Consider the following 26,588-nt stretch of genomic DNA (forward strand, 5'->3'; position numbering starts at 1 on the left):
GATAAATGACGGACAAAAGCAGCTACACCCAAAGAAAGAACACTGGGAAACGAATGTGAACTATCTGCATTTTTGTTTTTCTTCCCGGGTTATTTATACCTTCTGAATCCAATTCTCCCTATGCAACAAGAGAACTGTTCGGTTCTACAAACATATATTGTATCTAGGATATACTGCAACATATCCAACATATAAAGGACTGCTTGCCATCTAGGGGAGGGGGTGGAGGGAGGGAGGGGAAAAAAATCGGAAAAGAAATGAGTGCAAGGAATAATGTTGTCAATTTAAAGTAATCATTAAATAAAATTTTTTTTTTAAAAAGTACTTTTCCTTTTAGTCAGGCATGTGGGACGCATTAGGAAAAGGGATATCTTGCAAGGAAATAGAGGGCAGAAGGCATGTGCAATCAGGAAAATGAAAACACAGAGTGAAACATCACCAATAATAACATACTCCTTTGGTAAATTTAAAGAGACTTTGAGGAAGACACCCTTTTCTCAGCACATTGGGTTGACCCCCTCTGATAGTTATGAACAGTAGCAATCTTCACTAGAGGGAAAACACCTTAATAAATTTACAGATCTATTAGAATCTATTTTAAATTAGCATATCAGGGGGAAAGCACAGGATAATAGAAAGTACAGAAGCTTCAGAGTTCTGACTCTATGACTTGCTAATTGTATGGCTACAGGCAAATCAATTCAACTTTCTGGGCCTTTGTTCCTGGACAGATTTCTCCAAAATTCTATCTATTTCTGCTTCCAATGATCCTTGTTTTCTGTAATTCGTACTTTCTCACAATATGAATTGGATCTTGTTTTATGGAAACAATGGGTGGCTTTTCCTGTATGTTGTGTGTATGCAAGATTCTGCTGGTACGAGACTTCTTCCTATTTCTGTTATTAAAAACAAATACTGCCATATTGGCATTCCATTTACTATTGGACTCAAGTTGCTTGCAATTCTTAATGTAAATTTTTGTTTGTTTCTGCTATGTTTTGACTTTCAAAGTACCTCCACTCCCACATACACATCTTTTGGATTACCTCATCTTGAGTTGTTCCACATGTGTATGTATCTAGCATTCTGCAGTACAGTTCAGACAGAAGTCACAATAAAGGCCTTTAACTCACCAAAGGTAAATATCTGTATCTATTAGGACATTTTATACATAGACCTCAGTTGAGATGTATACTTAGCAAAGTTATTTTTAAATTAAAACAGCACATTAATACTTAATGTAAAATGCCCCCTTGAAATTTTGCTTCCAGTGTAAATCTTATTGTATACATATGCTAGGGTTTTAGTAGTTAAAAATCAAAATGAAAGCTTGTGTCTAATGGTCCAGTTGTTTCACATAGCAGGTTTGGGATGAAATATGCATTCCAGTATATTCTGTATATAGTTTGAAATGTATATTAACAGCCCCTTCCTCTTGATCCTATTTCTCTCCATCTAAGTTACTATTTCATAGTAACTGCCCTATCCGACTTCAAGTGAAAATGAATTGTCAGATAACCAAACAGAAAAGGGATTAGAATTGTGACTTATTTCATTGATTTAGGGAATTTTCAAATAAGGAATTGGCTCCATCTATGCAGGTTACATTGCAACTTACCATTCTAGAGAGTTGTCCAGAGGATTTGAACTCAGATCTACCTGGTGCTGAAGCTCAAGACCATGCTACCTCTCAATAAAATATATAAAAAATATATTGATTGGTTGATTCCTGTCAGTCAACCTTGCGCAAAGCCAATACTTTTAAATCTTTAAGAAAGATGAATGAATCAATTATTTCATGATGATTCAATACATACTTTATTTTTCAATAGAACCAACTTTTGATTATGAAGTTAAATTCTATTTTTCACTTCAAATGAAAAGAGCTAAAATGTTATTCATCTGTGAGGGAAAGGACAGAGGCAATCCAACTGGCACAAATATTGTAATACATTAAGCTGGTCTAGAAAGAAAACCAGACTTTTCACATAGCGATACTAAAAAAGCTGGACAACTTGATTTTTCATAGAGTGAGGTCAAGAATCGTCCACAAAGTTCTTGGAAAAATAGCTAAGATTTGTGATAATAACAGGTACTGCAGTGGCATTCTGTGTGGTTCTCCACTTTTGCATTGCCCATCACCGTGGCCTTAAAAAAAAAAAAAAACACAAAGTAATAAATGCTGATGAGTCAAGTTGTTTTTACTAAAGAAAGAATGAGTTGTGTGTTAGTTTAAAACTCTGAAGAGGGGAAGTTAGGAATTAAATAATTGTTTGCTAATCAAATACACAAAATGTCTCCTTTTCTCTTGATATTTGTGATATATATATATAGATATATAAATGTATATCTATATATATGGTTTGGGCTTTTGAGCATGCATTAAGGAATTGTATGAACATAAAGATGTTACTCCATTGAGTCCCCCTGTTTCTCCCCTTTTTCTCTCTCTCTCCGTATATGTATGTACATGTATATGCATATGTATATGTATATATGTATGTGTGCATATATATGTATATACCGGGAGGGAGGAAAGAGACAGAAAAACAGAGAGAGAAAGAGAGAAAGAGAGAGAGAGAGAGAGAGAAAGAGACAGAGACAGAGAGAGAAAGAGAGAAAGAAAGAGAGAGAGAGAAGAAGAAGGGAGAGGGGGGGGGAGAGAAGAGAGGGGAGGATGGGAGAGACAGAGAGAGACACACAGAGAGAGACGAGAGAGAGAGAGAGAGAAAGAGAGAAAGAGAGAGAGAGAGAGAAGAGAGAGAGAGACCGACCTACCACCACCATGATATCCACCAAGCTAGAAACTCAGATATTGACTGTACAGATGGTGATTGGGGTTTGGTTTCTATTTGAATGCTATAGAACACTGCAAACTAAAAGGGCTTACCTTTGTAAATGCTTTGGCCACACAGCATGTGGCCTCTGATGTAATGTTCTTTGGAACCAACATGGTCTTCTTTGATCTTGGTGGAGTAGGATATGCTCTTGAAAAACAGCATCCCATGCACTGGTAAATGGGAGCTCCTAGCCTGGAGAAGTATTTGTTCTCTTTCAGCTTGCATTCTGGACAACCTGTCATAATGGCATAGGAACATTACAGAATATAATGAAAAAAAATCTACTGTTTTTTTCTGATGTATCTGATTTTAATAGCTTCTTTTTCTTTTATTGAGAGAATGATAATCAGTCCTCCTTAGGATATAGTCTCATCCCCACGCTTGTACATAACATTCTATTAACACTGATTAGAATAATGCACATGGGAAAAACAATTCCAACAGATGTGCATGTTGAAGTTTCAATTGTGATAGCTCCTTTCTTTACAAGCACGGATTCCCCAGTCTGATGATAATAGGATGCCTATAGGGAGAGCAAAAAATGAGGGTTGAAAATACCATGCTGGTATGAAAAACAGAACTTTGCCCAGAAGTAAAATGTTCTTTCCTTTGTAGTTTGTTATTCACTTTTCCTAAAGGGAAAGGCATCAAGAGCAAGATGCATGTTGTTTAAAAAGTTTTAGTGAATGGAGAAAGAGTTTGATACTAAGTCCAGCATCAGAGACAGTACAGGATAGTGTGGAGAATGCTGATCTTGGACTCAGGAAAGCCTAGATTCAGATCCTCTTAACACACAGTGGTTATATGACCATGGACAAGTAATTAACTCTTCATGTCACAAGGGAATTCACCAAAACTACAGGGAATTTGCAGACACTGGGATATTCACACATGGATTAAACTCAAGTCCAGACAAATAAAAAACAAAGTAGCTCTATTGAAAACGTGATGTAAGACTGTAACCACTTATCTAGAAGAAAAATCGAGTCCAATCATGGTTTACAATTTCATAGCAGATGGAAGTAAACCAGCTGCAAGATGTGATTGTTCAAACAATATAGCAAAGCAAATTTATTGCATAAAAATGTTGGATAGAAACAAAAATAGTTTTTCTCACTCTATAACTGATGTGAAAATTCCTCTCCAAATAGAATTTTACAATTTCCCCAAGTCTTTTGGGAGATGAAAAAAGATAATAAGACAACTGAACATGGAGAATTTTCTATTTGTAAGACTGCGAAATAAATGAAGAATAATAACAGACTTCTCCATTCGAGATGAAAATGTCCTTGCTGGCATATAAATGGAGATGTAAAATATCACTAGTGCTTTACATTTTCTGAAGCTATTTTCATTTTATGTTCACAACCCCCAAAGTGCCTAGATATTTATCTGGGAGCAAAGATTTATGACCACATTAAGTAAGGTGGTAGAAATGTAATTAATGTGGTTATTGATGTATGTCTAACAATGTGTTGTCCCCATTGCTGAATACTGAAGTTAGCTCACCCACCCTGCATGATAAACTCCCCATCTGGGAAGGAGTGGAGGATATGCAGAAATATAGACAAGGTGGCCAGAATGACAGCTGCATACTTTCTATAGTAATCCATGGCTCTCCTGCAAAGATAGACAAATAAATGATTAATATGGCATGTATAGTGATAATGAATCTTTTTCATAATAACTATCCTGATTTATTACCAGTCTACAGAGTGCAGCAGAGCATACACTGAAGCTATATTGGTCACTTTTATTGGAAAGAAGCCAGAAGAAGGCTGGATTCTATACAAATCTACAAAGATGACTGCTGTTGAAAAAAAATATATATATAAAATAAACACACATACACACATATATATAATTTATGTATTAAAGAACTGGGATCAATAAGAATGTGATCATCATCATCACTATCATCAACAACAAGATGACTGCACAATAGAAAGAATACTTTCTCTGAGATCAGAAATCCTGGGTTCAAATACTGTTTCTGATATTTGCTTCTTCTGTAACTTTGGATAAGTCACAGAGAGGATTGGTCTAGATGGCCTCTGTGTGCCTTCCAGCTCTAGATCTAGGTTATGATTTAGTTTCTGACTATGATAACTCATGAACTTCATCTAACAAGGCACAAAAACATTGAGGTCTATATGAGAAGAAAGAATATTCACACCAAAAATTCACAAGTCATTTGAATTATTTGAGTCAGAAGTATATAATATCTCTGTGTATGAATTATGTATGAAAATAAAAATAGAATTTATGTATGAATAGACTCATTAAGTAAAAAATCATGATCCATAATTTTTGTTCTAGCCACAGCTTCTCATTTTAATGAAACTCAATCCAACTAGTGTGGGTGCTCCATGCACCAAAAAAAAACTCAGCCCTTTTCACCCTATATAATTCTTATCGTATCTCTCTTTAAAAATCAAAAAAGGCTGTATTGATTTTTTTAAAGTGCATATGATTATCATTTCCAAATACTCTCCTTCTCCCCAATCTTAAAAAAAACCCTTCCTTATACAAAGAGAAACATGAGTAGGCTACAAAAGACAATAACAAACTTAAAAAAAAAAAAAACAGAAAATTACATCACCAAGGAACTGTGTGACAGGAAGAAAAAATAGTACTGATAATTTGCCAAGATCAAGGGATAACCAGCAGATAAACAGAGGGATGTTGGCAGAAATCAAAGAAAACTTCCAGCACATTGGGTAGATTCCCTGTGATGAAGTGTGAGAAGGAAGGACATGAACCGAGTCACACAGGATGGGGAGGCATTGAGGGGTTGCTATTTCATCAGAGACAGTAACTGATTTGATGAGACTACAGATCCGTTTGAATAGTTGCGTATTGGGAGCCTTTGGCATGGATTTTTCAGGTCAATTAACTCTTCTTGACCATTGTCTTAAGTACCATTGTCACTTCCTCAAATAGTACATAAATCATTAGTCACTACTTAGCTGTTCCAAGATCATTGCTGGTAAGAATAGACTTAGCTGTTCCAAGATCATTGTTGGTAAGAATAGATTACTACAGAAAGGCTTAGGAATCTCATTTTATATCTATTTCATTTTCTCCTTTTAGTTTCCTTTACTAATGCTTTCAGGATGAATTGGCTTTTTTGGACTTCACTCCAAGCTTATTTTAACCTCAAATACTTTGTGCTGCTATATGAGATGTTAACACTCTTAGTCTTATATCATTCTTCTATATAATATTTTGTTGATGTCCTTATACACTAAGTTGCCATTGTACATGAATGTTCTCTCCATTTGTCAAAGTTTAATGTTTGTTGACTAAAATTGTTTCTGAGTTTTCCTTAACTCCTCATTTAGTGGTGATTTTACAAAAGTTAAACATCTTCAAGAATTGGTAATAGTTGGGATCAATATTTTTACTTTGATCTACTTCTCATTTTTTTGGAGTTGATAGCTCACTTATTTTAGTCAAATTGGAGTTGCTATAATCTTTTTTTTAGCAATGTCATCATTATCTTCTCATTTCCATTCTTTCTTCTAATTTGACTTTCTTCTAAACTATTTACATGCAGCCAAATGATTCTGAAATAACTTTTACATTACTAATTAGTTGTTAATAGTTAGATAGGTATCTATTTATTAGGTAACCAATTGTTGCCTATCTTTTTAGAAATAGTGTCAGTCAATCAGCATTTATTAAACTCCTACTAGATTTGAAGAGGCTACTGAACATTCCTAACATTAAATGGATAGTTTTAAAAAAATTAGATCTGGAAAGAATCTATGTGTGCAAAAATGTTTGTAGCAGCCCTTTATGTAGTGGCAAGAAACTGGAAACTGAGTGGATGACCCTTACTTGGAGAATGGCTAAGTTGTGGTATATAAAGGTAATGGAATATTATTGTTCTATAAAAATAAAATATCAGCAGGATGATTTCAGAAAGGCCTGGAGAGATACTAAGGGAAGTAAGTAGAACCAAGAGAACATTATACACAGCAACAGCAAGATTATACAACGATCAATTCTTATGGACGTGGCTCTTTTCAAGAGGTGATACCCAGGCCATTTCCAATGGTCTTGTGATGAAGAAAGCTATCTTCACCCAGAGAGAGGACAGTGGTAACTGAGGACCACAACATAGTATTTTCACTTTTTTGTTGTTGTTTGTTTGCATTTTGTTTTCTTTCTCATTTTTCCCTTTTTGATCTGACTTTTATTGTGCAGCTTAATTGTGGAAATAAGTATAGAAGAATTGCATATGTTTAACATATTGGATTACTTGCCATTTAGAGGAGAAGGTAGAGGGGAGGGGGAAAAAATTTGGAATACAGTGTTTTGCAAGGGTGAATGTTGAAAATTAATTTAATAAAAACATTTTTTTTAAAATAGATCTGGAATTTGAAAGTACACCAACTCTATATTTACTCACTCTTTTTTTCTACTGTGATAAAAGAACCCCAAAGTAGATATATTTTTTGGCACAAGCCCCTCATTAGACTTTATCTGAAAGAACTAGAATGTTGTGGATAACATAGTTCAATATCAGAGAATAAAATGTACCCACGTTGTGTTTTCCTTCTCCTGAATAATGTTTCCTCCACATGTGATGAAGAGTGGGCTTAATATAGAATGAGAAGTGGTATATGTATAATGTAAAAGGGACTGGTCAACAAGAGTTCTGCCTTTAGGAACATAAACAGAGGACTCAGCTTGTTGATATTCAGTCATGTCCATCTCTTTATGATCCCATTTGAGATTTTCTTGGCAAAGATACTGGAATGATTTGCCATTTCCTTCTTCAGCTCATTTCATCAATAAGGAAACTGAGGCAAACAAGGTGAACTGACATGCCCAAGGTCACACAACTAATAAGCATCTGAAGTTGGATTTGAATTCAGATCTTCCAGACTCCAGACCCAGCACTCTATTCATTGTACCACCTGACTGTCCACTGAGCTTGAGACTATCCTTATGTGCATTTTGAAAAATGGGCAGGTATTCCATTTCCATTTTGTTAACTGCATAGTGAATAAATTAACTTTGGATTGCCAGCTAAGCTAGAATTGGAAGTAGATACAAAAAGCCTGGTAACTACCTGTCCTTTTCCTTCTGTGGTGGTGAACACAGTAGGGAAGATGAGGTACTATGGGCATCCCCCAAATACAAGAGAGATCTCAAGTTCTCTTTACCTGAAGTTACCATGAAACTCAGAGCACATGGCACTGATCTTGTTAAGAGATATGGTTGTAGTAGCAGCAATGACCTGATACCAGCTGCCCATCTTTCCACCATATGGCCTGGGAACACATGGCCCTTCTGTTGTTTCTAACTCTATCTCTGTTATATCTTTACACATATTTATATCTGTGTATAAATATATAAATGTTATCTCTGTTATATCTCTAATCTCTTCTGTTTTTTAGGTGGCAGAGTAACTGACCAGTCTATGAATTTGAAACCTTAAAAAGGGAGGCTAGAAAGAGAGAGACATAGAGCCAAGGAGAGAGGGAGAGAAACAGGGAGAGATACCCAGAGAGAGACAGAGAGGGAAGGGGAAAGAGAGGGACAGAGACAGAGACAGAGTGACAGAGAGAGGGAGGAAGACAGAAAGACAGAAACAGAGAGAGAGAGAGACAGGAAGAAACAAAGAGATACAGAGAGAGATAGAGGATCAGAGAGAGAAACACACAAACACAGAGACACAGAGTCACAGACACAGATACAGAGCCAGAGCTGTCCAAGGTCTGAGAACCATAGTTGAATGCAGTACCAAGGATCTGCTAGGAACCAGAGAAGCAAGGAATAACCCCAAAGGCCAAGATACTGAGTCCTGTGAGAGAGAGAGACAGACAAAGACAAAGACAGATACAGAGTCAAAGAAAGACAAAGACAGACAGAGAAAGGCAGAGACAGAGAAAGAGAGAGAAAGATAAAAACAGAGAGACAGAGAAGCAAAGAGACAGAGACAGAGAGGCAAAGACAGAAACAGAGAGAAACATATAGAGAGACAAAGGATCAGAGAGAGAAAGAGAGAGAGAAACATACAGACACAGAAAGACAGAGAATCACAGACAGAGAGACAGAGAGAGAGACAGAGCTGTCCAAGGTCTGAGAACCCCAGTTTAAAGCAGTACCAAGGATCTGTTGGGATCCAAAGCAGCAAGGAATAGTCTCAGAGGCCAAGACACTGAGTCCTGTGAGAGAAAAAGAGAGATGACAGACCAAAAGACCGATACACACACACACAAACACAGAGAGAGAGAGAGAGAGAGAGAGAGAGAGAGAGAGAGAGAGAGAGAGAGAGAAAGAGACAGAGACAGAGAAAGAGGGGGGGCGGTGTCTAGTGGGGAAGTTTTATAGTAACTGCTATTGAGTTTGAATCTTCTCTCTGTGGGAATATAAGGGATAATATTTCCCTAGATGTTGGAAGTATTTGTTCTTTTGTTCTTGATCTATCTTCTTAGTAAATATCCCTTGTAAAAAACTTATTTGTTTTAAATGGGAAGGAGAAACGGGCCTTCATCACTGATGATATTAAGGAGAATATATTGAAATAGAGATTTAGACTGATGACAATAGAAAAGGACAGAACTCATCCCTTAGAGTACTTCTAGAGAACAAAGGGGGAAATACAACTTGCTCAGGAATCTAACTTGAGTTAGGAGAGTGGACCTTAGGCTAAGAATCCTCCAAATTTTAAAGGTCATACATATGAAAATGCATGGCCAAGGAATACAATAGAATCAACATGATTTGAATTCAAACCATACCTCTGACTATGTGACTGAGCAAGTCACTTAACCTCAATGCGTCTCAGAAAACTCATTAGGATTTTTCTTCTAAGTTGAGATCATTTTTAGAGGAAGAAGTTCCCACAATGGAATTTCTTCATACTGCTGAAATCACAAATCATTTGCATATTTTACTTATGTATCTGTCTGAGAGGATAAAACATTTTTTCTGCACGCTTACATAAAGCATGATCCTTATAAGTATAATGGAATACCCTGACACCAGAGTACTTTGCCTACATACGACCTAAATGTACTTCTTGTGTTCATAGGAACCTAGGATACTTGGCTATCACTTGGGTAATAATAACTCATAATAATATCTGGGGGCAGCTAGATAGCGCTGTGATAAAGCATTGGCCCTGGAATCAAGAAGACCTGAGTTCATATAAGACCTCAGACACTAATATTTACTATCTGCGTAATCTGGGCAAGTGACTTGCCTCGACAAAAAAAAAAATTTCATCTGACAACAGTCATAAGAGGTTATACATTATTGGGCCTCATTTTACAGAGGAGGAAACTGGGGACCAGAGGGGTTAATGACTTGCCCAGATTAATATAACTTTTCAAATTCTAAAGTTGGGATTCAAATATAAGTCTTCTAATTTCAAATCCATCTTTCTTTCCACTAGAACTTGTTAGATGCAACTGAAAAGCAGTCCAAAAGTCATTGAGAATTTTGAGGATAAGGAATCAAGTCGATTACTTACATTTAAATCCTAAGAGCATCCTTAACATCCTGGGTTAGAAGAACAAGATTTAAAAATTATGTAAAAGTCCTGCCTAATAACACTTATAAAAAATGTTGTAATGTTTGTAAAGATCTTTATTTCCACTATTTCTATCAGGATTGCAAAGAAAGTATTATTAATCCCATTTAATAAGGAACTGAGAGGACACATGATATGTCCATGGTCACATAGATGGCAAATGTCAGAGCCATAATTTGAAAGCAGAATACCTGACTCCAAGTTCAATATCTTTTCCACCATAGCTGTGCTGCCTTTCCCCACCAAAAGGCAATCCAGAGCTGAGTTTAAAATACTCATGGCTCAAAACTGATGTTCATTTTTCATCTAGACTAACAGTAAAATGTGCATAGGAATATGCTAGCATATACCATGACCCTTATAAGTGATTTAATTGATTAGTACAACTAACAGGTTGAAAACCCGGCAAAGTAGAGAATTTATAAGCATAGCTACAGCTAAAATAAATATATAGGTCATGATTTTTACTTAATGCATATATTCATGCATAGCTAATTTGGTTTTTATGTTCATACATAATTAATGTCCCAAATCCCATATGAATTGATGTCCCAAGTAGCACATAAAATCATGAAAAAAATTCATAGTTGAAACTGGTTTTCCTTTTTAGCTTGTATTGTTTTTGTGCCTTGACTTCACAGCCCATATATTATGAAAATTCACACATTATTCAGAGACCCATTACTTAGAGATTAATTCAGAGAGAGACTATTCATAACAGGTTTGCAGGGTTGGAGAGGAACAATTCAATGCAAATTTTAAAATACATCTCATGATGTATTAAATGAGCAGAAAATCCAGAGTGATCCTAGGAATTAGAGCTGGAAGGAATCTTGGAGATCATCTATTTTGCCCTTGCACTTGACAGATGAGGAAATTGTGACTCAGAAAGGATAAATGGCTCATCCATGTTGGAATAAATAGTAAGACACAGAGATGGGATTCAAACCCAGATCCTCAGACTTCAGATATGTTCTTTGTTCTACTATATTATATCTCTATAGGTTCATTTGTCATTCATTTTTTAAATTTTTTAAAGGTGAGGAAGAGACTGAGGAGAATGAGAGAAATGAGGTCTTCCTCAGATGTTATGGACTTTCAAAAGGATTTCTCATTTTCTTTTTTTCTTTTTGGGGGGAATTTGGATTAAATAGTATACATGTTCCAGGTATTTTTCACCTAAATTCAATGCAAGTCCTCAAAGCAAGTTGAGTTTTGTCAATATTAGAGGGAAGGGGAGGGAGGTTCAGGGATCAGAGAAGAGACTGCTTGGGGATATGAGTTCTGAATTTCCTAATAAGTTGTAAATATCTATGAATTTATTAGAAAGATAATACAAGCAGAAGGGGAAAGGAAAGATAAAGTAGGAAAACATAATAAATCAGCTGGAATGTATTTGTTTTGTGCTATTTCTGGTTTGAATTGAGTATTTATGCTAAAACCCCAAATTTGAAATAATAATAAAGAAAAGATCAAAAATAAAAGTACAAATAGAGAACTGTATTTTATACTGCAAAAAAACTGATAGGGGAAAGGGAAAAGGAAAAGACTGTAAAACCCAAAATAGAACAAAATCTCCTAAGATTATAATTCACCAGGAGATGATTTCTCAATCCGTTCAGCTACAGGAGTCTTAGCTGGCTGCCATGGGAATTTACAAGTGTTAAATGTGCCATAGGCAGGAGCCATTCCTGTGTTGACTATAAAACTCATACACTACAAATTACAAAGAACACACACAAAGGAATTACATAAGTGAGTTACAGGATTTGAGCTGTGTATTTCCTAATATATAGTAGAATATATTTGTGCACAAATAGAGATCTGTGTCTATTTACTTCCTTCAATATAATATGTAGGTAAATGGAGGAGGGGAAGAAAACTTATTCAGAGTAAAATTGTTTTTAAAATGCCAAAGTACTGAGGATTTTGGAGTTCTAATGATCTGCTTTTATTAAACATATACTGAAATACAATAAAGGTAAATGCATATAAAACATTAGCATTAGACATAGGGCTAGGTCTTATCTTAGTGAATGTAATATACATGTTAAATAATGTTAAATTATTTTAAATAACAAACAATGTTTTCTGAATGATGCCAATTTACCCAATAGGTGAGGCATTCACAGAGTATTTTTTCTAGCAGCTGTGATAGCCATACTTGAACCATTTGGTGACCCATCTGACCTCAGAACCCTTTTCAGTAATATGTGATAGTAAAGGGATGAAATGACCAAAAAGTTCCATGGGAATTGAGCCTGTAGCATTATCTTTATTTAAATGATTAACATATCAGTAAGAGGATAAGGAGTGGATTGGACTTCAGTAAATAACTTTCCTAACAAAAGGAAAGATATCAAAGATATCAGCATCTTAACCACCAATGATCATCATATAGAGTTAAACAGAGATGGTAATCCAGAAGCAGTCTTAGGGATTGAAGATAACCATTTAGGAAAGGAAGACACTCACAGACCAAATAATTACCTACATGGTAGATAATATTGGGAGATATACTCAGCAAGACCCTTCACCCAAAAATATAACCATATATTGCCTGAAATTCCATAAATTAGAAATATATTCTTTTTTTAATCCTCTTTTGAAATTCAAATATTCCACTAAAGTTAAGGAAGCTAACAGTCATTTATGACTTAATATATTCATTTTAGGAACTTTCTTTCTAATACCTTACTAATATCAGAAGAAAAAAATAGGTTTAGGAAAGAGAGGAGGAAACACTTCAGGAAAGAGCTGACCTTACAGAGTAATGGACAAAAAGGCCTATGATTTGAAAAGGAAGAAAAGGCTTGTCAAAGACAAATTTTTATGTATATCCAATTTTTGCAAAGGTCTTCAAAGACTTGAATTGTTGAAATGGAAAAGCAAGCATTTTAAATGTGCTGTACTAGCATGATTTAGCTCTGGTTCCAATGTGAAAGGAGTGAAATTTAATATCCAACTTGATTGTCTGAAAGATAGGAAGACTAATGGGAATATTAACAGAGACCAAAGGAGGTAGAGAAATAGAAATGAATAAGATTCATCAGATTAGTAAATATTTACATATCTCCCCTGAATTGATATTCTCATCTATGTGTTATTTATCTGTGTGCTGTATCTCCACCTACTAGCTTCTAATCTGCTTGAGAGCAGGGACCAAGACTTATTTCTTTATCTCTAATGAACTAGCACAGGGCAGCATACATAGTAGGTAGTTAAAAGATTTTGGCTGAATGAAGAGAAAAAAAAGAAGTGAAAATCATTTAGACAGAAAAATAAAATTTAGTCATTAAGAAAAATTTGAAATAATTTTGAAATTACACAAGATTCCAAATGCCATATTACTTAAAATATCTTTTTTTCTAATCTTTTACAAGTCTTCCCATCAGATAATGGTTGAAAAAGAGACTTCCTTGATTAGTTTAGTGATCTTATAAGTGAGGTGACTTTGGAACTTTTTGAAAGTGTTTCCTTATGGAGCATGTGAATATGCCCATAAGGCATCTTGTTGAAAGGTCAAAAGACTTTCCTTAATTAAGATTCTGTGGCTGTACAGTCTTCACAATGAATTGGTTAGCCCAGACTCAAGAGAATGGTGTCTTGTAGGACTCAACAAGTAGTATAGTATTTGCTGGACTATAAAAGGGAATTAATTAACAGACCTATTCTATCTTAATTCTTTGGTTTTCCACCTTTCTTCTGGAAAAGTATTGAAATCATAATAGATAGGGAGGATTCCCCTGCAAAACTCTTAATATTGAAGAACACCAGCGCACACACACATACACAATTATTAGTGGATACCTTGTGGCATGAGCACATGCTTACCCATGTGTCCCAAGAAAGGAGTGCCTAGATAATGTCATCTATAGTATCTAAATTCAAAGATAAGGGATTTCCTAGACAGCACTAACTCTAATGTTGAGGCAGGAAGATTTTAAGATTTTGATGGAAAAGTGAGACCCAATGGAGAGGGATGGAGATGCTACTTGTTTATAAGCTATTGCAAATGCCTTTTGTTGTAGTATTCTAAATTCTTTTGTGAACTGTTATGAGTCTTTTACATGTTTTTGGAGTAAAATAAGGCTTTCTTGTTCATGATATTTACATTCAAGTTAGCCTTGAGTACTCAAGCTGTGGATCCTTTTTACCCACATATGTGAAAATCTAAACACAAACTATATTCAGTGATTTTCCCACAGTAAATTCTGAATGGAAGCATAATGAGCCAAAGAGAGAACAATATTTATGTTATATCTTTTCCCCTCTTCTCCCCCACTTCAACATCCCACCATCCCCTGCCTCCACCCAAGATCAGAACTAGTCTCTCTAAGTCCAGGGCTTGAGGTACAGGCACATGGATAATATGTCTTTTTGATGTTCAATTTTGAGATTTTGAATTATCAAAAAGAAACTCAAATAATTGAGTTGATTGAACAGAAGAATAGAAGCAAAAACCTAGTGCTGGAGCAGACAACATTAGGCAAAATAAATTCTTTACTCAGCTAAAATATCAACTCTTTTGGCAACTTCCAGGACTTCTCTGCCCAATAACAGCTATGGTGAGTTGAGGTCAGAGCCACTTCTGCTAGCTATTGTTACTAACTCAACAGGTAGGAGAAAAAAATCCTCACTGAGTAAGCATTATCAGATATTTTTATGACTATAAGAGGTTACCATACATAAGCCCAACTTTGATCAAATTGCAGGGAGCATATTGAACAATTTCACTCATTCCTTCAGCTTCATTTACTTGTTACCAACTAGGTGGCACAGTGGATAAAGCTCTGGGTCTAGAGTCAGGTAGATCTGAATTCAAATCTAGCCTCAGACACTTACTAGATGTGTGACTGGAGAAGTTACTTAACCCTGCTTGCCTTGGTTTTCTCATCTGTAAAATGAGCCGGCAAAAAAATTGGCAAACCACTCCAGTACCTGTCAAGAAAACCCCAAATGAGGTCATGAAGAGTTGGACATGACTGAAACAATCAAACAACAATGGACAAAAAAAAATGAGCTAACTGCTTCATGGGTGAGAGAAAAGTGTACAAGAATACAAAAATGAAAAAATATATTCTCTGCTTTTTAGGAGTTCACAATCCATTTTCACCAATACTTGAATAGACGAGGCTTCAAATCCCCATTCCATTCTATAAGCTAAACTCTACAGAGGAACAAATTATCTCCTGTTATCTTAAGGCACTCAAGTTTTGAATAGAAGAATGACTACTTTAGAAGACATGTAGCCTTTGTCTTATTTAGCATCTTTTTTTCTTTTACTCTTCCTCCCTCCCTACTTTGCAATGTTTAGTGTGATTTTTATGAGATAACCATAAAATGCTATATTCAAATAGCATGCAGCCTCTGTTAATATAAAAAATGAAAAATCTTATATTCAATTTTACCAGCTTTGAAGTTTGCCAGCATCACCGAATATTAACCATAAATAGAATACTTAATTAAGTAAAGTATTTGGCAAACTTAAGGATGTTGTATAAATGTTAAGGATTAACACGATTAATAAGAGAATGATCATTATCAATTTTGTACCCAAGGCAAAAGGAACCCCAAAATACCCCTACTTGGGAGGGGTAGAGACCCCCCAAATATTATACAAACATTGCTAGGAATAGAAGGTAAGTCATAACTAGGATAAAAGAGGGGTTCATCCAGGGTGCAACTACAAAGCAGCTTCCTGTTTGGATAAATTATCTTTGTTAACTAGGTACTCAGCATGATCATTTCTCTATCATTGAACTGAAATAGAAAAGAAGACTTAGAAGATCAGCAGAAAAGGTCTGTGGAACCAGGGTGAAAAACGTAGCATGTATTCTCAGTGCAATGTGCGCCAATGCAGCCCCAGTCCCAGCCCCAGCCTGGACTGGATCTACCCTAGTCTGGACCCCAGTGTCAGTAAGATAGGACCTCTGAAACAGCAGCAGTGCTAGAAGTTTCTGGACCTCAAGCCCAAAAATATCAGGAAGGACTTGGAAGGTCAGTGGAGATGGTCTGTGACAATGGGATGGAAACCCAGCTGGGCAATCCTAGCACTGTCCACTTCAGCTCAGCTCAGATCAGCAGCTCAGTCCCTGGCCAACACACTGGATTTTACAGCTAAAATGGGGCAGGGACACATCTAAAAGCTCCAGGGTAGAAGATTGCTTGTGGTCAGATTCCTGGAAGGATTTCTGAAAACAGCTGCACAAAACCTCTGAAATTTCTATGCTGGAAACAGAGCCCTATTTTAACAAAGAGTTAAAAGCTGAATAATAAGTTAGGAAAATGAGCAGATAACAAAAAAAAATTTCTGATCATTGAAAGTTATTATGATGACAAGGAAGATCAAAAAACACACTCAGAAGATGATAATAGTCAAAGCTCCTTCATCCAAAGCTTCCAAGAAAAATAAGAATTGGGCTCAGACCATGGAAGGACTCAAAAAGAATTGTGATAATCAAGTAAGAGACATAGAGGAAAAATTAGGAAAAGAACTGAGAGTGATACAAAAGGAAATGCAAAGAGCTAATGAGGAGAAGATTGCCTTAAAAAGCAAAATTGGCCAATTGAGAAAGAAGACACAAAAGTTCAGTGAGAAAAATAATTTTTAAAAAATTGAATTGAGTAAATGAAAGCTGACTTTATGAGAAATCAAGATACAACAAAACAAAACTAAAAAATGAAAAAAATAGAAAAAATGAGAAATATCTCATTGAAAAAACAACTGATTTGGAAAATAAATCCAGGAGAGATAATTTAAACATTATTGGTCTACCTGAAAGTCATGATCAAAAAAAAAGAGACTGGACATCATCTTTCAAGAAATTACCAAGGAAAACTGTTCTGATATTCTAGAACCAGAGAGTAAAATAGAAATTAAAAGAATGTACTGATCAATTCCTGAAAGAGATCCCAAAATGAAAACTCCCAAGAATATTATAGCCAAATTCTAGAACTCTCAGGTCAAGGAGAAAATAATCAAGCATCCAGAAAGAAACAATTTAAGTATAATGGAGCCATAGTCTGATAACACAAGATTTAGCATTTTTACGTTAAAGATCTGGAGGACTAGAAATATGATAATCCAGAGAAAATGGAGCTTAGATTACTTAGGATTACAACTAAGAATCACCTACCCAGCAAAACTGACTATAATCCTTCAAGGGGAAAGATGACTATTCAATGAAATAAAGGATTTTCAAGGATTTGTGATTAAAAGACCAGAGCTGAATGGAAAATTTGATTTCCAAATACTGGACTCTGGAGAAGCATAAGGAGATAATCAGAAAAATGATAGCATAAGGAACTTAATAAGGTTTATCTGTTTATATCCCTACATGGGAAGATGATACTTCTAACTCATTAAAACTTTCTCATTATTATGCCAGTTAAGAGGAATTTATGTAGACAGAGGGCACAGGTGTGAGTTGAATATGTGAGTTGAAAATGAACAAATATCTTTTGTTAAAATGATCAAATTAAGGGGTGAGAGAGGAATGTACTGGGAGAAAGGGAAAGGAAGAAGTGGAATGGTGCAAATTATCTGCCATAAAAAAGAGGCAAGAAAAAAGCTTTTGCAGTGGAGAGAAAGGAGGAAGAAAGGGGAAGAGGGTAAAGTTTATTCTCATCAGAACTGGCTCAAAGAAAAAATAACATGCATAACCAATATGAGTATAGAAATCTATCTTACCCTGCAAGAAAATAGGAGGGGAATGGTACATAGGAAGGGAGGGAGGGCATAATGGGGAAGGGAGTGGTCAGTACTAAAATACTTTTGAGGAAGGACAGGGTGAAAGGAGAGACTAAATGGGAGAGGGAGGAAATATAGTTAGCAATCATAATTGTAAAATGAATTTTGAAGCAAGTTTCTCTAAGCCCTCATTTCTCAAACATAGAGAACACTGAGTCAAATTTGTAGAAAAAAAAAGTTATGCCCCAATTGATAAATGGTCAAAAGATATGATTTATGCTTAAAGGGCTATAAATTCATGCACATCTTTTGACCTAACAACACCACTACTTGGCATGAATACCAAAAGAAATTTTTCTTTAAAAGGGAAAATGATCCATATGTACAAAAATATATTCCTAGAACCTCTCTTCTCAGGCAAAAAAAATTAGAAATTGAGAGGATGCCCATCATTTGGGGAATGGCTCAATAAACAGTGGTATATGTTTGTGATGGAATATTATTTTTCTATGAGAAACAATGAGGAGGATGCTTTGAAGAAAAAAAACCCTGAAAAGCAAAGTGAAATATACTTTATACAAAATAATAGCAATGTTCTGGGATGACCAACTGTTAATGACTGCTATTCTCAGTAATACAATCATCTGTGACTTCTCTGAAGGATTTATGATGAAAAATCCTATCCATGCCCAAAGAAGTAACTGGTTGTGTCCAAATATAGATTAAAGCCTTTTCTCTTTCTCTCTCTCTTTTTAACTGAATTTTTCTTAGGGGGGGGCTTATTTTCATTAAGGTGGGAAATCTATTTTTTCACAACCTTTATGGAAATATTTTGCATAACTTCAAAAGTGTCTTTTTTATTTATGAGTAGGAATAAGAGAGAGAACCTAAAACTCAAAAATTTTAAATACAAATGTAAATTTTTTGTTTTGAATGTAACTGGGGGAAAATATTTTTAAATAAGTTTTTCAAAAATGAAATAAAAAATTTGAAATTACTATCAATGCTTCCTATAAATTTCAGCACTGATTGCCTTATCCTTGCCATACTTTGATTAGACTCACTTTGAGAGGAAGTAGGTCTGGATAAACAGAAGAAAGAAATATTGGGTCCTCAACTTAGTTGGCCTTTTTCATCTAATGGAAAGTCTAAAGGCATGAAACCACAAATGATAGTAAAACACACATAATCCATTCCAGCTGTGCAGCTATATACCCAATATTTAAAGAGAATCCTGTCATGGAAAATCTGCTAAAAAACAGATACAATTTCATCCCTTTTCATACAAACAAATACACCAAGAGTCTTTTGATGTTTTCTTACAGTCAGCCTTTGTTTTTCTTTCTTCTTACCTTCTGCCTTTTAGTCAAACTTCTCACCTTTGAAGCCAGTTGAGCACAATAATATCTCAATATACCCATCACTTTTAGGATTTATAAGCTATTCTTCTCACAACAACTCTGAAAAAGTAGAAGCATGACTGTCTCCATTTTACAGATGAGAAAATGAGAGTAAAATGATGAAACATCTTGCTTAGGATCACACAGCTAGCACAGTTCAATAACTATGGCTCCAATCCAGATTTTTTTACTCCAAAAACTCTCACCACTCTACTATGCTATTCTTGGAATTCTTTGCAAATGTTAAATGAAGAAGCGTAGGATTTATTTTATTTTTAATTTTTTCCTAATGAATAACAGATTTGGAATTTCATGGATTTGGCTTAAGACTCATCAACCTTTCCAAGTTAGGGCCAAAGCCTAATTAGCAGCAGATTTAGCCTGATGTCCATCTCTTTTTGCTGTTCTACCATTTTCCCAGGGCCTCTCCCCATAATGACTCACACTAGGAACCCACCCTGAGGAACTTTTCCTTCCTTCTTTCCCACTAGTATCTTGCATAGAAGCGAAAGGAATTTCAAAGACTGAGTTCAACTCCTAAAGATGGGACTTTGCACTAGTCCTGGAGGTGAACCTCTCTTTGGCTCATTTTTGTCCACATTTTTTCTTCACTTCTTTTAGGAACTTCTATCTTTCTTTCCTGCACCTATGTTTTCTATTTTTCCTTCTCTTTGTCTCCCTTTCTCCTTCCTTCTTCACCTTAGCTGCTCACCTGCAAACTCCATCCCTACCTCAAAAGTTTATACACTTGACTCTTCTCTAACAGGGTTCTTCTTGGCTTCTGGCTAGAGATATGAGAAGAGATGACTGTGCCAATGACAGCATCAATGAATGAGAGTAAAGAGAGTTTTGCTTAAAGTATTTTGTAATGCTAGACCACTGGCTCCAATATCAGGTTAGGTCAATGACTTCTCCTACCACTCCTCCCATTCCAAAAAGAGTAATTTTAAAATCCATTCTAATTCAGCTGTATGGTTCTAATTTTCATTGCTTCCTGGGTCTCTGGAATTCAGAAAACCTTCACTAAATAAAAAGCGCAGAGAACAGCATGTTGCTGGCATGACTGGGGAGATTAGAATCAGATCTTTGTGTAGGAGGTTAGAGTTGAAATAACAGATCCTTAACAGGGTAGGCTGGTAGTGCAACAAAATGAAGGAAATAGCAATAAAGAAGACAAAACTAAAAATAGATGGTTTCAACTTTAAAAGTGGACAGAAACAGCTGGCACGGAGACCAAAAACTTGAGGATAAATCAATAGCCTAATCATTTGGATTAATATGGAAGTGAGGTGCGCAAAACCATTATTTCTATTGTTTGACGAATTACTGTTTTCATCAGTCCAGTAGGGACTAAAATGAAGAAGATGATTTAAAGAAATAAAGAATTGAATGGAATAATGAACACAAATGTGAAATGATATATGAATGAAATGATATTTATCCAAAGAGCTCCAAATGTCCATTAACTCACAACTTCCCCAGAGAATGTTGAATCTGGAGTCAAAAGATCTGTGTTCAATTCTCAGCTCTACCTGGATGACCTTGAAAAGTTTCCTTAATCTCTCTGGACCTCAGTTGCCTCATCTCTAGAAAAAAGAGAATGTGCTCTAGACTAGAGGTCTATACACTCAACCACCTGCGGTATTGTGGGATGCAATACTCCTGAGTTTAGACTGAAGCAGATTAAAATGTGATTGGGAAATATTTAATAAAATAAATAAAAATACTACATAACATAGATAACAATACGTGGTTTTCTAAGTCACTTTGGGATTTATATGTGTGGTTTAATGACTATTAGAGTTTGCCATTAGTATAAACAATTTCTGAAATCCCTTCTAACTACTCCAAAATATTTTGAAGTCCCCCTTCATCATCATCCCTAAAACAGATAGCTAGATAAGGAAAGGGGATCATAAATCATAGTGACCATACCAGGAATAAAAGTCACATTTCTTGATTTATGGAAGCAGGCTTTTTGTCTTACATACTTAAAAGTATTCGGAATTTTGTTTTGTGTTTGTTATCTTCAACTGGACTGGAGTTAAAGTATGATGAAACCATAGCAACATCATAGATCTAGAGCTGAGGTCATCAAATCCAACCCCCTCATTTTTCAGATAAAGTAACTGAGACCCAGAGAGACTGGATGATTTTTCCCAAGGTCCTAAAAGTAGTAAATGCATAACCAAGATTGAGATTCAGTCCATATAATGTCAATTTCAGTGTTCTTTCTATTGCTAAATTGTTAAATCGGTAAGATCCTGAGGACTAGAGTTTTGACAATTACACAGGGAAAGAAGAAAAAAAGAAAAATTTTAACAATGACTAGCAGGAAACTAAAGGGGTTGTAGAAGGCAAGGATGATTTAAAATGCTTCTTCTGATTGTTGTTATAAAGATCACAAATGTTTATCAGTTTGTTTTTTCCTAATTTGACTCCATTCAGGGGGATCCCATTACTACTGCTACTTTAATTATTAGTTAAAACTACTTTGTGATGCTGATATAATTATATAATTAGAAGACTAGCTCTTTCATTACTCTCCTGATTTTACAGCCGTTCTTATAAAGTCTGTGAACAATGCATCTAAGAGCTAAAAATCAATGAGAAATGTTGATGGGAAAGAAAAAACCATGCATTATAAAGCACAGTTCTCAGTCCTCATTAATGAACATTTACAATGTCTGTTGTTCCAGAATACCCAGTGAACAGGTAAACCTAATGAACTAAGTGCTTCTGGCAATAAATTATGATATGGTTTCAGTGTAGCCCACTACCATCTATATGAGTCAAAAGTCACATGCAGGCATTATTATTATTATTATTATTATTAATGATAAGCAGCCTTCTTCCCATTTTTATACTTGCCTGGTGGTTTATTATGATTTTAGCTTTCCTAAAGCAAATGAGTAGTTTAAAAAACTGAATCATAGAAAAGGTTACATATTTGTCCAAGGTCACTTACCAATCAAGTAGCTGAAATTATATTATGAATAGAGGTATATTCACATTTCCAGGGAATTATTATTTCCATGATAAAATCAAAGCATGATCGTCCCAATGTGAAAGTTCCCTGATTTTGTCACTGGTAACTTTTAATTGTTATCTCCCAATAAGTTGGATTTCTCAGTTTACTAAAGGAAAAGGAACACTGGGTTTGGGGACAGAGAATCACAGATTTAGAGTTGGGAGGGGCCTTGGAAATCATTAGTCCAAACCCCTCATTTCTGAAATTACATATAGAGCAAGTAATAGAGTTGAGATCTGAAATCAAATTTTCTGACTCAAAGAACACTCAAGAGTTCTTTCCATTGAGCCACTTTGTGCTACTTCACGTAGTTCAAATCCTATTTCTACTTTTTACTCCTTGTTTAAACATGGACACGGTTCTTGACTTTTCTGGATCTCAATTTCTTCACTTGTAAACTGAAGGGGCTTGGATTAGGTGATCTTCGAGGTTACTTCTAGCTTCAAATCTATAATGATAGGGGTCCTTGGGTCTCCCACCTTTGCTCTCTACTTTTCTTCTGTTCTCTTTGATGTTGTCAATAACATATATGCTCAGTTAGCCTCTTAGGTTGCAATGCTTTTTCCTATGCTCTGGGGAAACTTTCCTAAGGATACATACTTTGTACAATTCCCTGGGAACAGTGTGGTATTGTGGAACAGTCATTGAACTTGGAGTCAAGAGAGATTTATATTTGAGTCCAACCTTGTGTTACTAAACAAGTTGTTTAATCTTCTAAACCTCAATTTTCTCATCTATAAAATGAAGATAATAATAGTAACACCTACCTCACAGGGCTCCTGTAAGGCTCAAATAAGATAATTTATTCTAAGTATTTTGCAAAGAGCAAGATGCTATATAAATATCAGGTTTTTTTATTGGGTTTTATTGGTTTCTGTAATAATCAGCCTTTCCATTAGCCTGATTTCATCTTACAAGAGTTTCATTTATAAGATCATGGATTTAAAACTGACAGAGTTTTTAGTCAAAAGCCATCTAACTAAAATTCCTCAATGAGTAAAATGAAGTCATACAAGTAATGAGTGACTGAAAGTAGATCAGAATTCAGGAGGTAAAATCATTTCTGTCTGATCCCTATAGGTCTTACCCTTGAGTTGAATCTATATAAGCCTCAGAGACAACTGAATTGTGTGTCACTCAGCTGAGGAATTCAAAGATTTTTACAAAGGGATTACTCTTGTGAAACAGAACAATGGCTCTGAAATGAAACTCCCAAAAACAAAAGTAAAAAATTTTATGCATAGATTATATAGTGAAAATAGCCTAAGACCTATTATTAGGAATAACTACAACTTAATAGGCTATGTCATACTGTTGCAAATGGAAATATTAATTGATTAATATTAAAGTTTCCAACTGTGAAGCTTTTTGTTGTAATATGGAGTTTAGGATTTCTTGTATTTCTTCCTGAACAAGATGCATATTTTTCTTTCTCTCAGAATTTTCTTGTAAATTAGAGTTCCACACTAATATGTGTGAGTATATATATATATAATTGAGAATTTATTCTAAAATGTAATCAATTCCTTTCCTAAAATGTTTGAGATCTGATCTTTTAAAATAATAATACTAGTAGCTAGCATTTGTATTTCACTTTTAGGTTTTCAAAGTGCATCACCTAGTATTGTTTAATATTCATAACAACTCTGTAAGGTAAACATAATTTTACACATAAGGAAACAGAGACTCCAACTTAACGGACTTGCCCGAGGTCACATAGATAGCAAGTACCTAACATTAGATGTGAGTTGAGGACTTGCTTGACTCTAAACCCAGTCCTCTGTCCACTACGCCATGCTGCTGCTAAAGTAGGAAGAAACAGGAAATATTATTCACTCAAAACCTATTTGATTACTGGATAAAAATAAATTTCAGAAGATTTAAGCCTGAAGTTAAAATAAAAATTAGTAAGTTTTTGATAATGAAAAAAGACACATTTCTTAAAATATATTATGGTGACAGCTAAGTACAATGTACTGCAGTATTTTGAATAATTGACTCTGAGATGCACTAAAATAAATTATCTTTAATTCTTTTTTAAAACCATCTACAGATGTTTAAAAGGCATATTCTCTGTTAAGGAATAATATGTATTTCACTGTAAAGCATTTTCCTTTGGAATTTGTAAAGGGCTTTTTAAAATTGACACAGGAAATATATCACAATTGAAGCACATTTTCTGCACTTGCCAGAAACAAAATGTATGTGCAGTTCACAATATTTTGCATGTTCCCTTCTCATGTTCTTCAAAACTAATTAGATAGGGGAAAAGAGAACTTTTGAATATCTGCTTTCAAATCCCTAGCTCTCTAAAGGGATTTTTTCAACCAAGGTTATAGAGATGTAATAGTGATTTTTTTTAAATGAGAACAGTTATTTAGTAAAAATTTAAATGAGACCAGCTTTAACTTCAAACCATAGACCAACTAACTATTTAATCCCTGATGACCAGAGCATAAGTAGGGCAGAACAGGCAGAGATTTTCTCTAAGTGCTAATATCTGGCACAGGATTGGGAAAAAGTTTCCCATCCCACCTACAGAGCCTGACATAATAGTAGGTGCTTAATCAATACTTATTGATTAACAGACTGTCTTTATGCCTTAAAACATTCAAATTCCTATTGGAGTTCAAATTTCCATGGACAGATGCAGAAAGAGAATGAGGGAATCTGGTCATAGGCCAGTAGAAATGGGTGAAAAATGGGTGAAAGAATGTTCCCTCTCTCCATTCAACTGGATTGTTTCTAGCTCTCTCCTCTAAGGCCATACTTGTGCTACCACTAATCCAACATCATCTCACCCTGAAACTGAATTTCTTCGACATGCCAGTAATCTTAAATTTGCTTCTGTTGGTGACCAAAGTAATTTATCAGGGAAAGGTTCTATGTCAGTAATAGTCACTATCCCCTAAGGAAATATTGGTCACTCAGAAATATTTTAATAATTTCATAAAACTAGCAAAATAATCAGAGAGATGTTATCCAGAAACTTCCTCCTCTACTCATTCATTAAGTCCAGTCTGGAATTCTGGATCATAAATTATCAGGAGCTCCTGTTCTCAATGCTGAAATTATGAAATTTTCTTCCTCTGGTCAGTTCTAAGGCCTTTCACTAGTTTGAAGCCTGACAATCTACAAAGCTCTGAAGCTTCCATTTAATTCTTTCTCTTCTGCTTGACCCTTAGAAGCTGTGACTTAACAAAGGCCTTCTAGTTGACATCAAAGACTCTTCTAGGAATGAATTCTGAGACCAAAGAACACACTTACATCCCAGCAGAAAGGGAAACTAAACTGCTGGCTTCCTCCATGTTAGACTCTGTGACATAATGTCATCTTTGCCTATGATCACAGATCCCAGCTTTCCAGACTTCACTTGGGAGTTCAACTGTAAGTGCATTAGAGAGTCTGAGTAAATGCTTCAACCTAACTCCTTTCCTCATTCCATTTATCTTGCCCTGACAGTTTTCAGAGAAGAAAAAAAATCCTATTTTGCTTCTAGTCTCAAGCTTTTCACCTCTACCACCCCCCAATTCAATGAGAATTTTAAAAGACATTTCATTTATGTTACCTTCCTTTGGTCTTTTCTGCAGGATGAAGACAGGACAGTTGATTCAGAATTTGAAAAAGCAGTTTAGATTTCTGCCTGGGATTCTGAAAGCAAAAGCTTTCCCTTCAGTATCCATAGTTAATAAAGTTCTTTCCTACCTTTTATACAAGCAGTGTTCAATCCCATATGCCCACCTAATCTAAGCCCTAGGATCAACTGTAAAGTCTGCCCGGTGATTGAATGGTCCTTGATATAATCACTGGCATATCAATTTGGCCTTATCTCTTGTTTGGGGCTCAAATCATTTTTTGTTTTGACGTTTGTTAAGGTGGCCATGACATCAAGGTCAGTTTATGAATGCTGCTGTTCTCTATCCTTTAACCTCCACCATCTGATCCCCATTTTATCAAAACTTACGTGGAGCATGTGGAAATTGGATATTTTCCTATAAACAAGGTCCTAAAAGCATCTAGCTTAATTAAATATATTCTACTTACTTAAAGCAATAGGAAGCTTGTAAATTTC

At 35.3% G+C, this 26,588-nt stretch overlaps 1 protein-coding gene across 1 annotated transcript; it reads right to left on the reverse strand.

Moving 5' to 3' along the window:
* Nucleotides 1-1,791: 1,791 nt before the first annotated feature.
* CGA (glycoprotein hormones, alpha polypeptide) lies at nucleotides 1,792-26,285 on the reverse strand. Its single transcript, XM_051997360.1, has 4 exons — nucleotides 26,085-26,285; nucleotides 4,354-4,460; nucleotides 2,891-3,075; nucleotides 1,792-2,148 (listed from the first exon to the last, which is right to left on the reverse strand). Exons 2-4 carry the CDS (start codon nucleotides 4,451-4,453, stop codon nucleotides 2,071-2,073), a joined length of 363 nt encoding a protein of 120 aa, XP_051853320.1. The 5' UTR covers nucleotides 4,454-4,460; nucleotides 26,085-26,285; the 3' UTR covers nucleotides 1,792-2,070.
* Between the last annotated feature and the right edge of the window lie 303 nt (nucleotides 26,286-26,588).

Source organism: Antechinus flavipes, chromosome 4 (genome assembly GCF_016432865.1).
Source record: "Antechinus flavipes isolate AdamAnt ecotype Samford, QLD, Australia chromosome 4, AdamAnt_v2, whole genome shotgun sequence".
Lineage (NCBI taxonomy): Eukaryota > Metazoa > Chordata > Mammalia > Dasyuromorphia > Dasyuridae > Antechinus > Antechinus flavipes.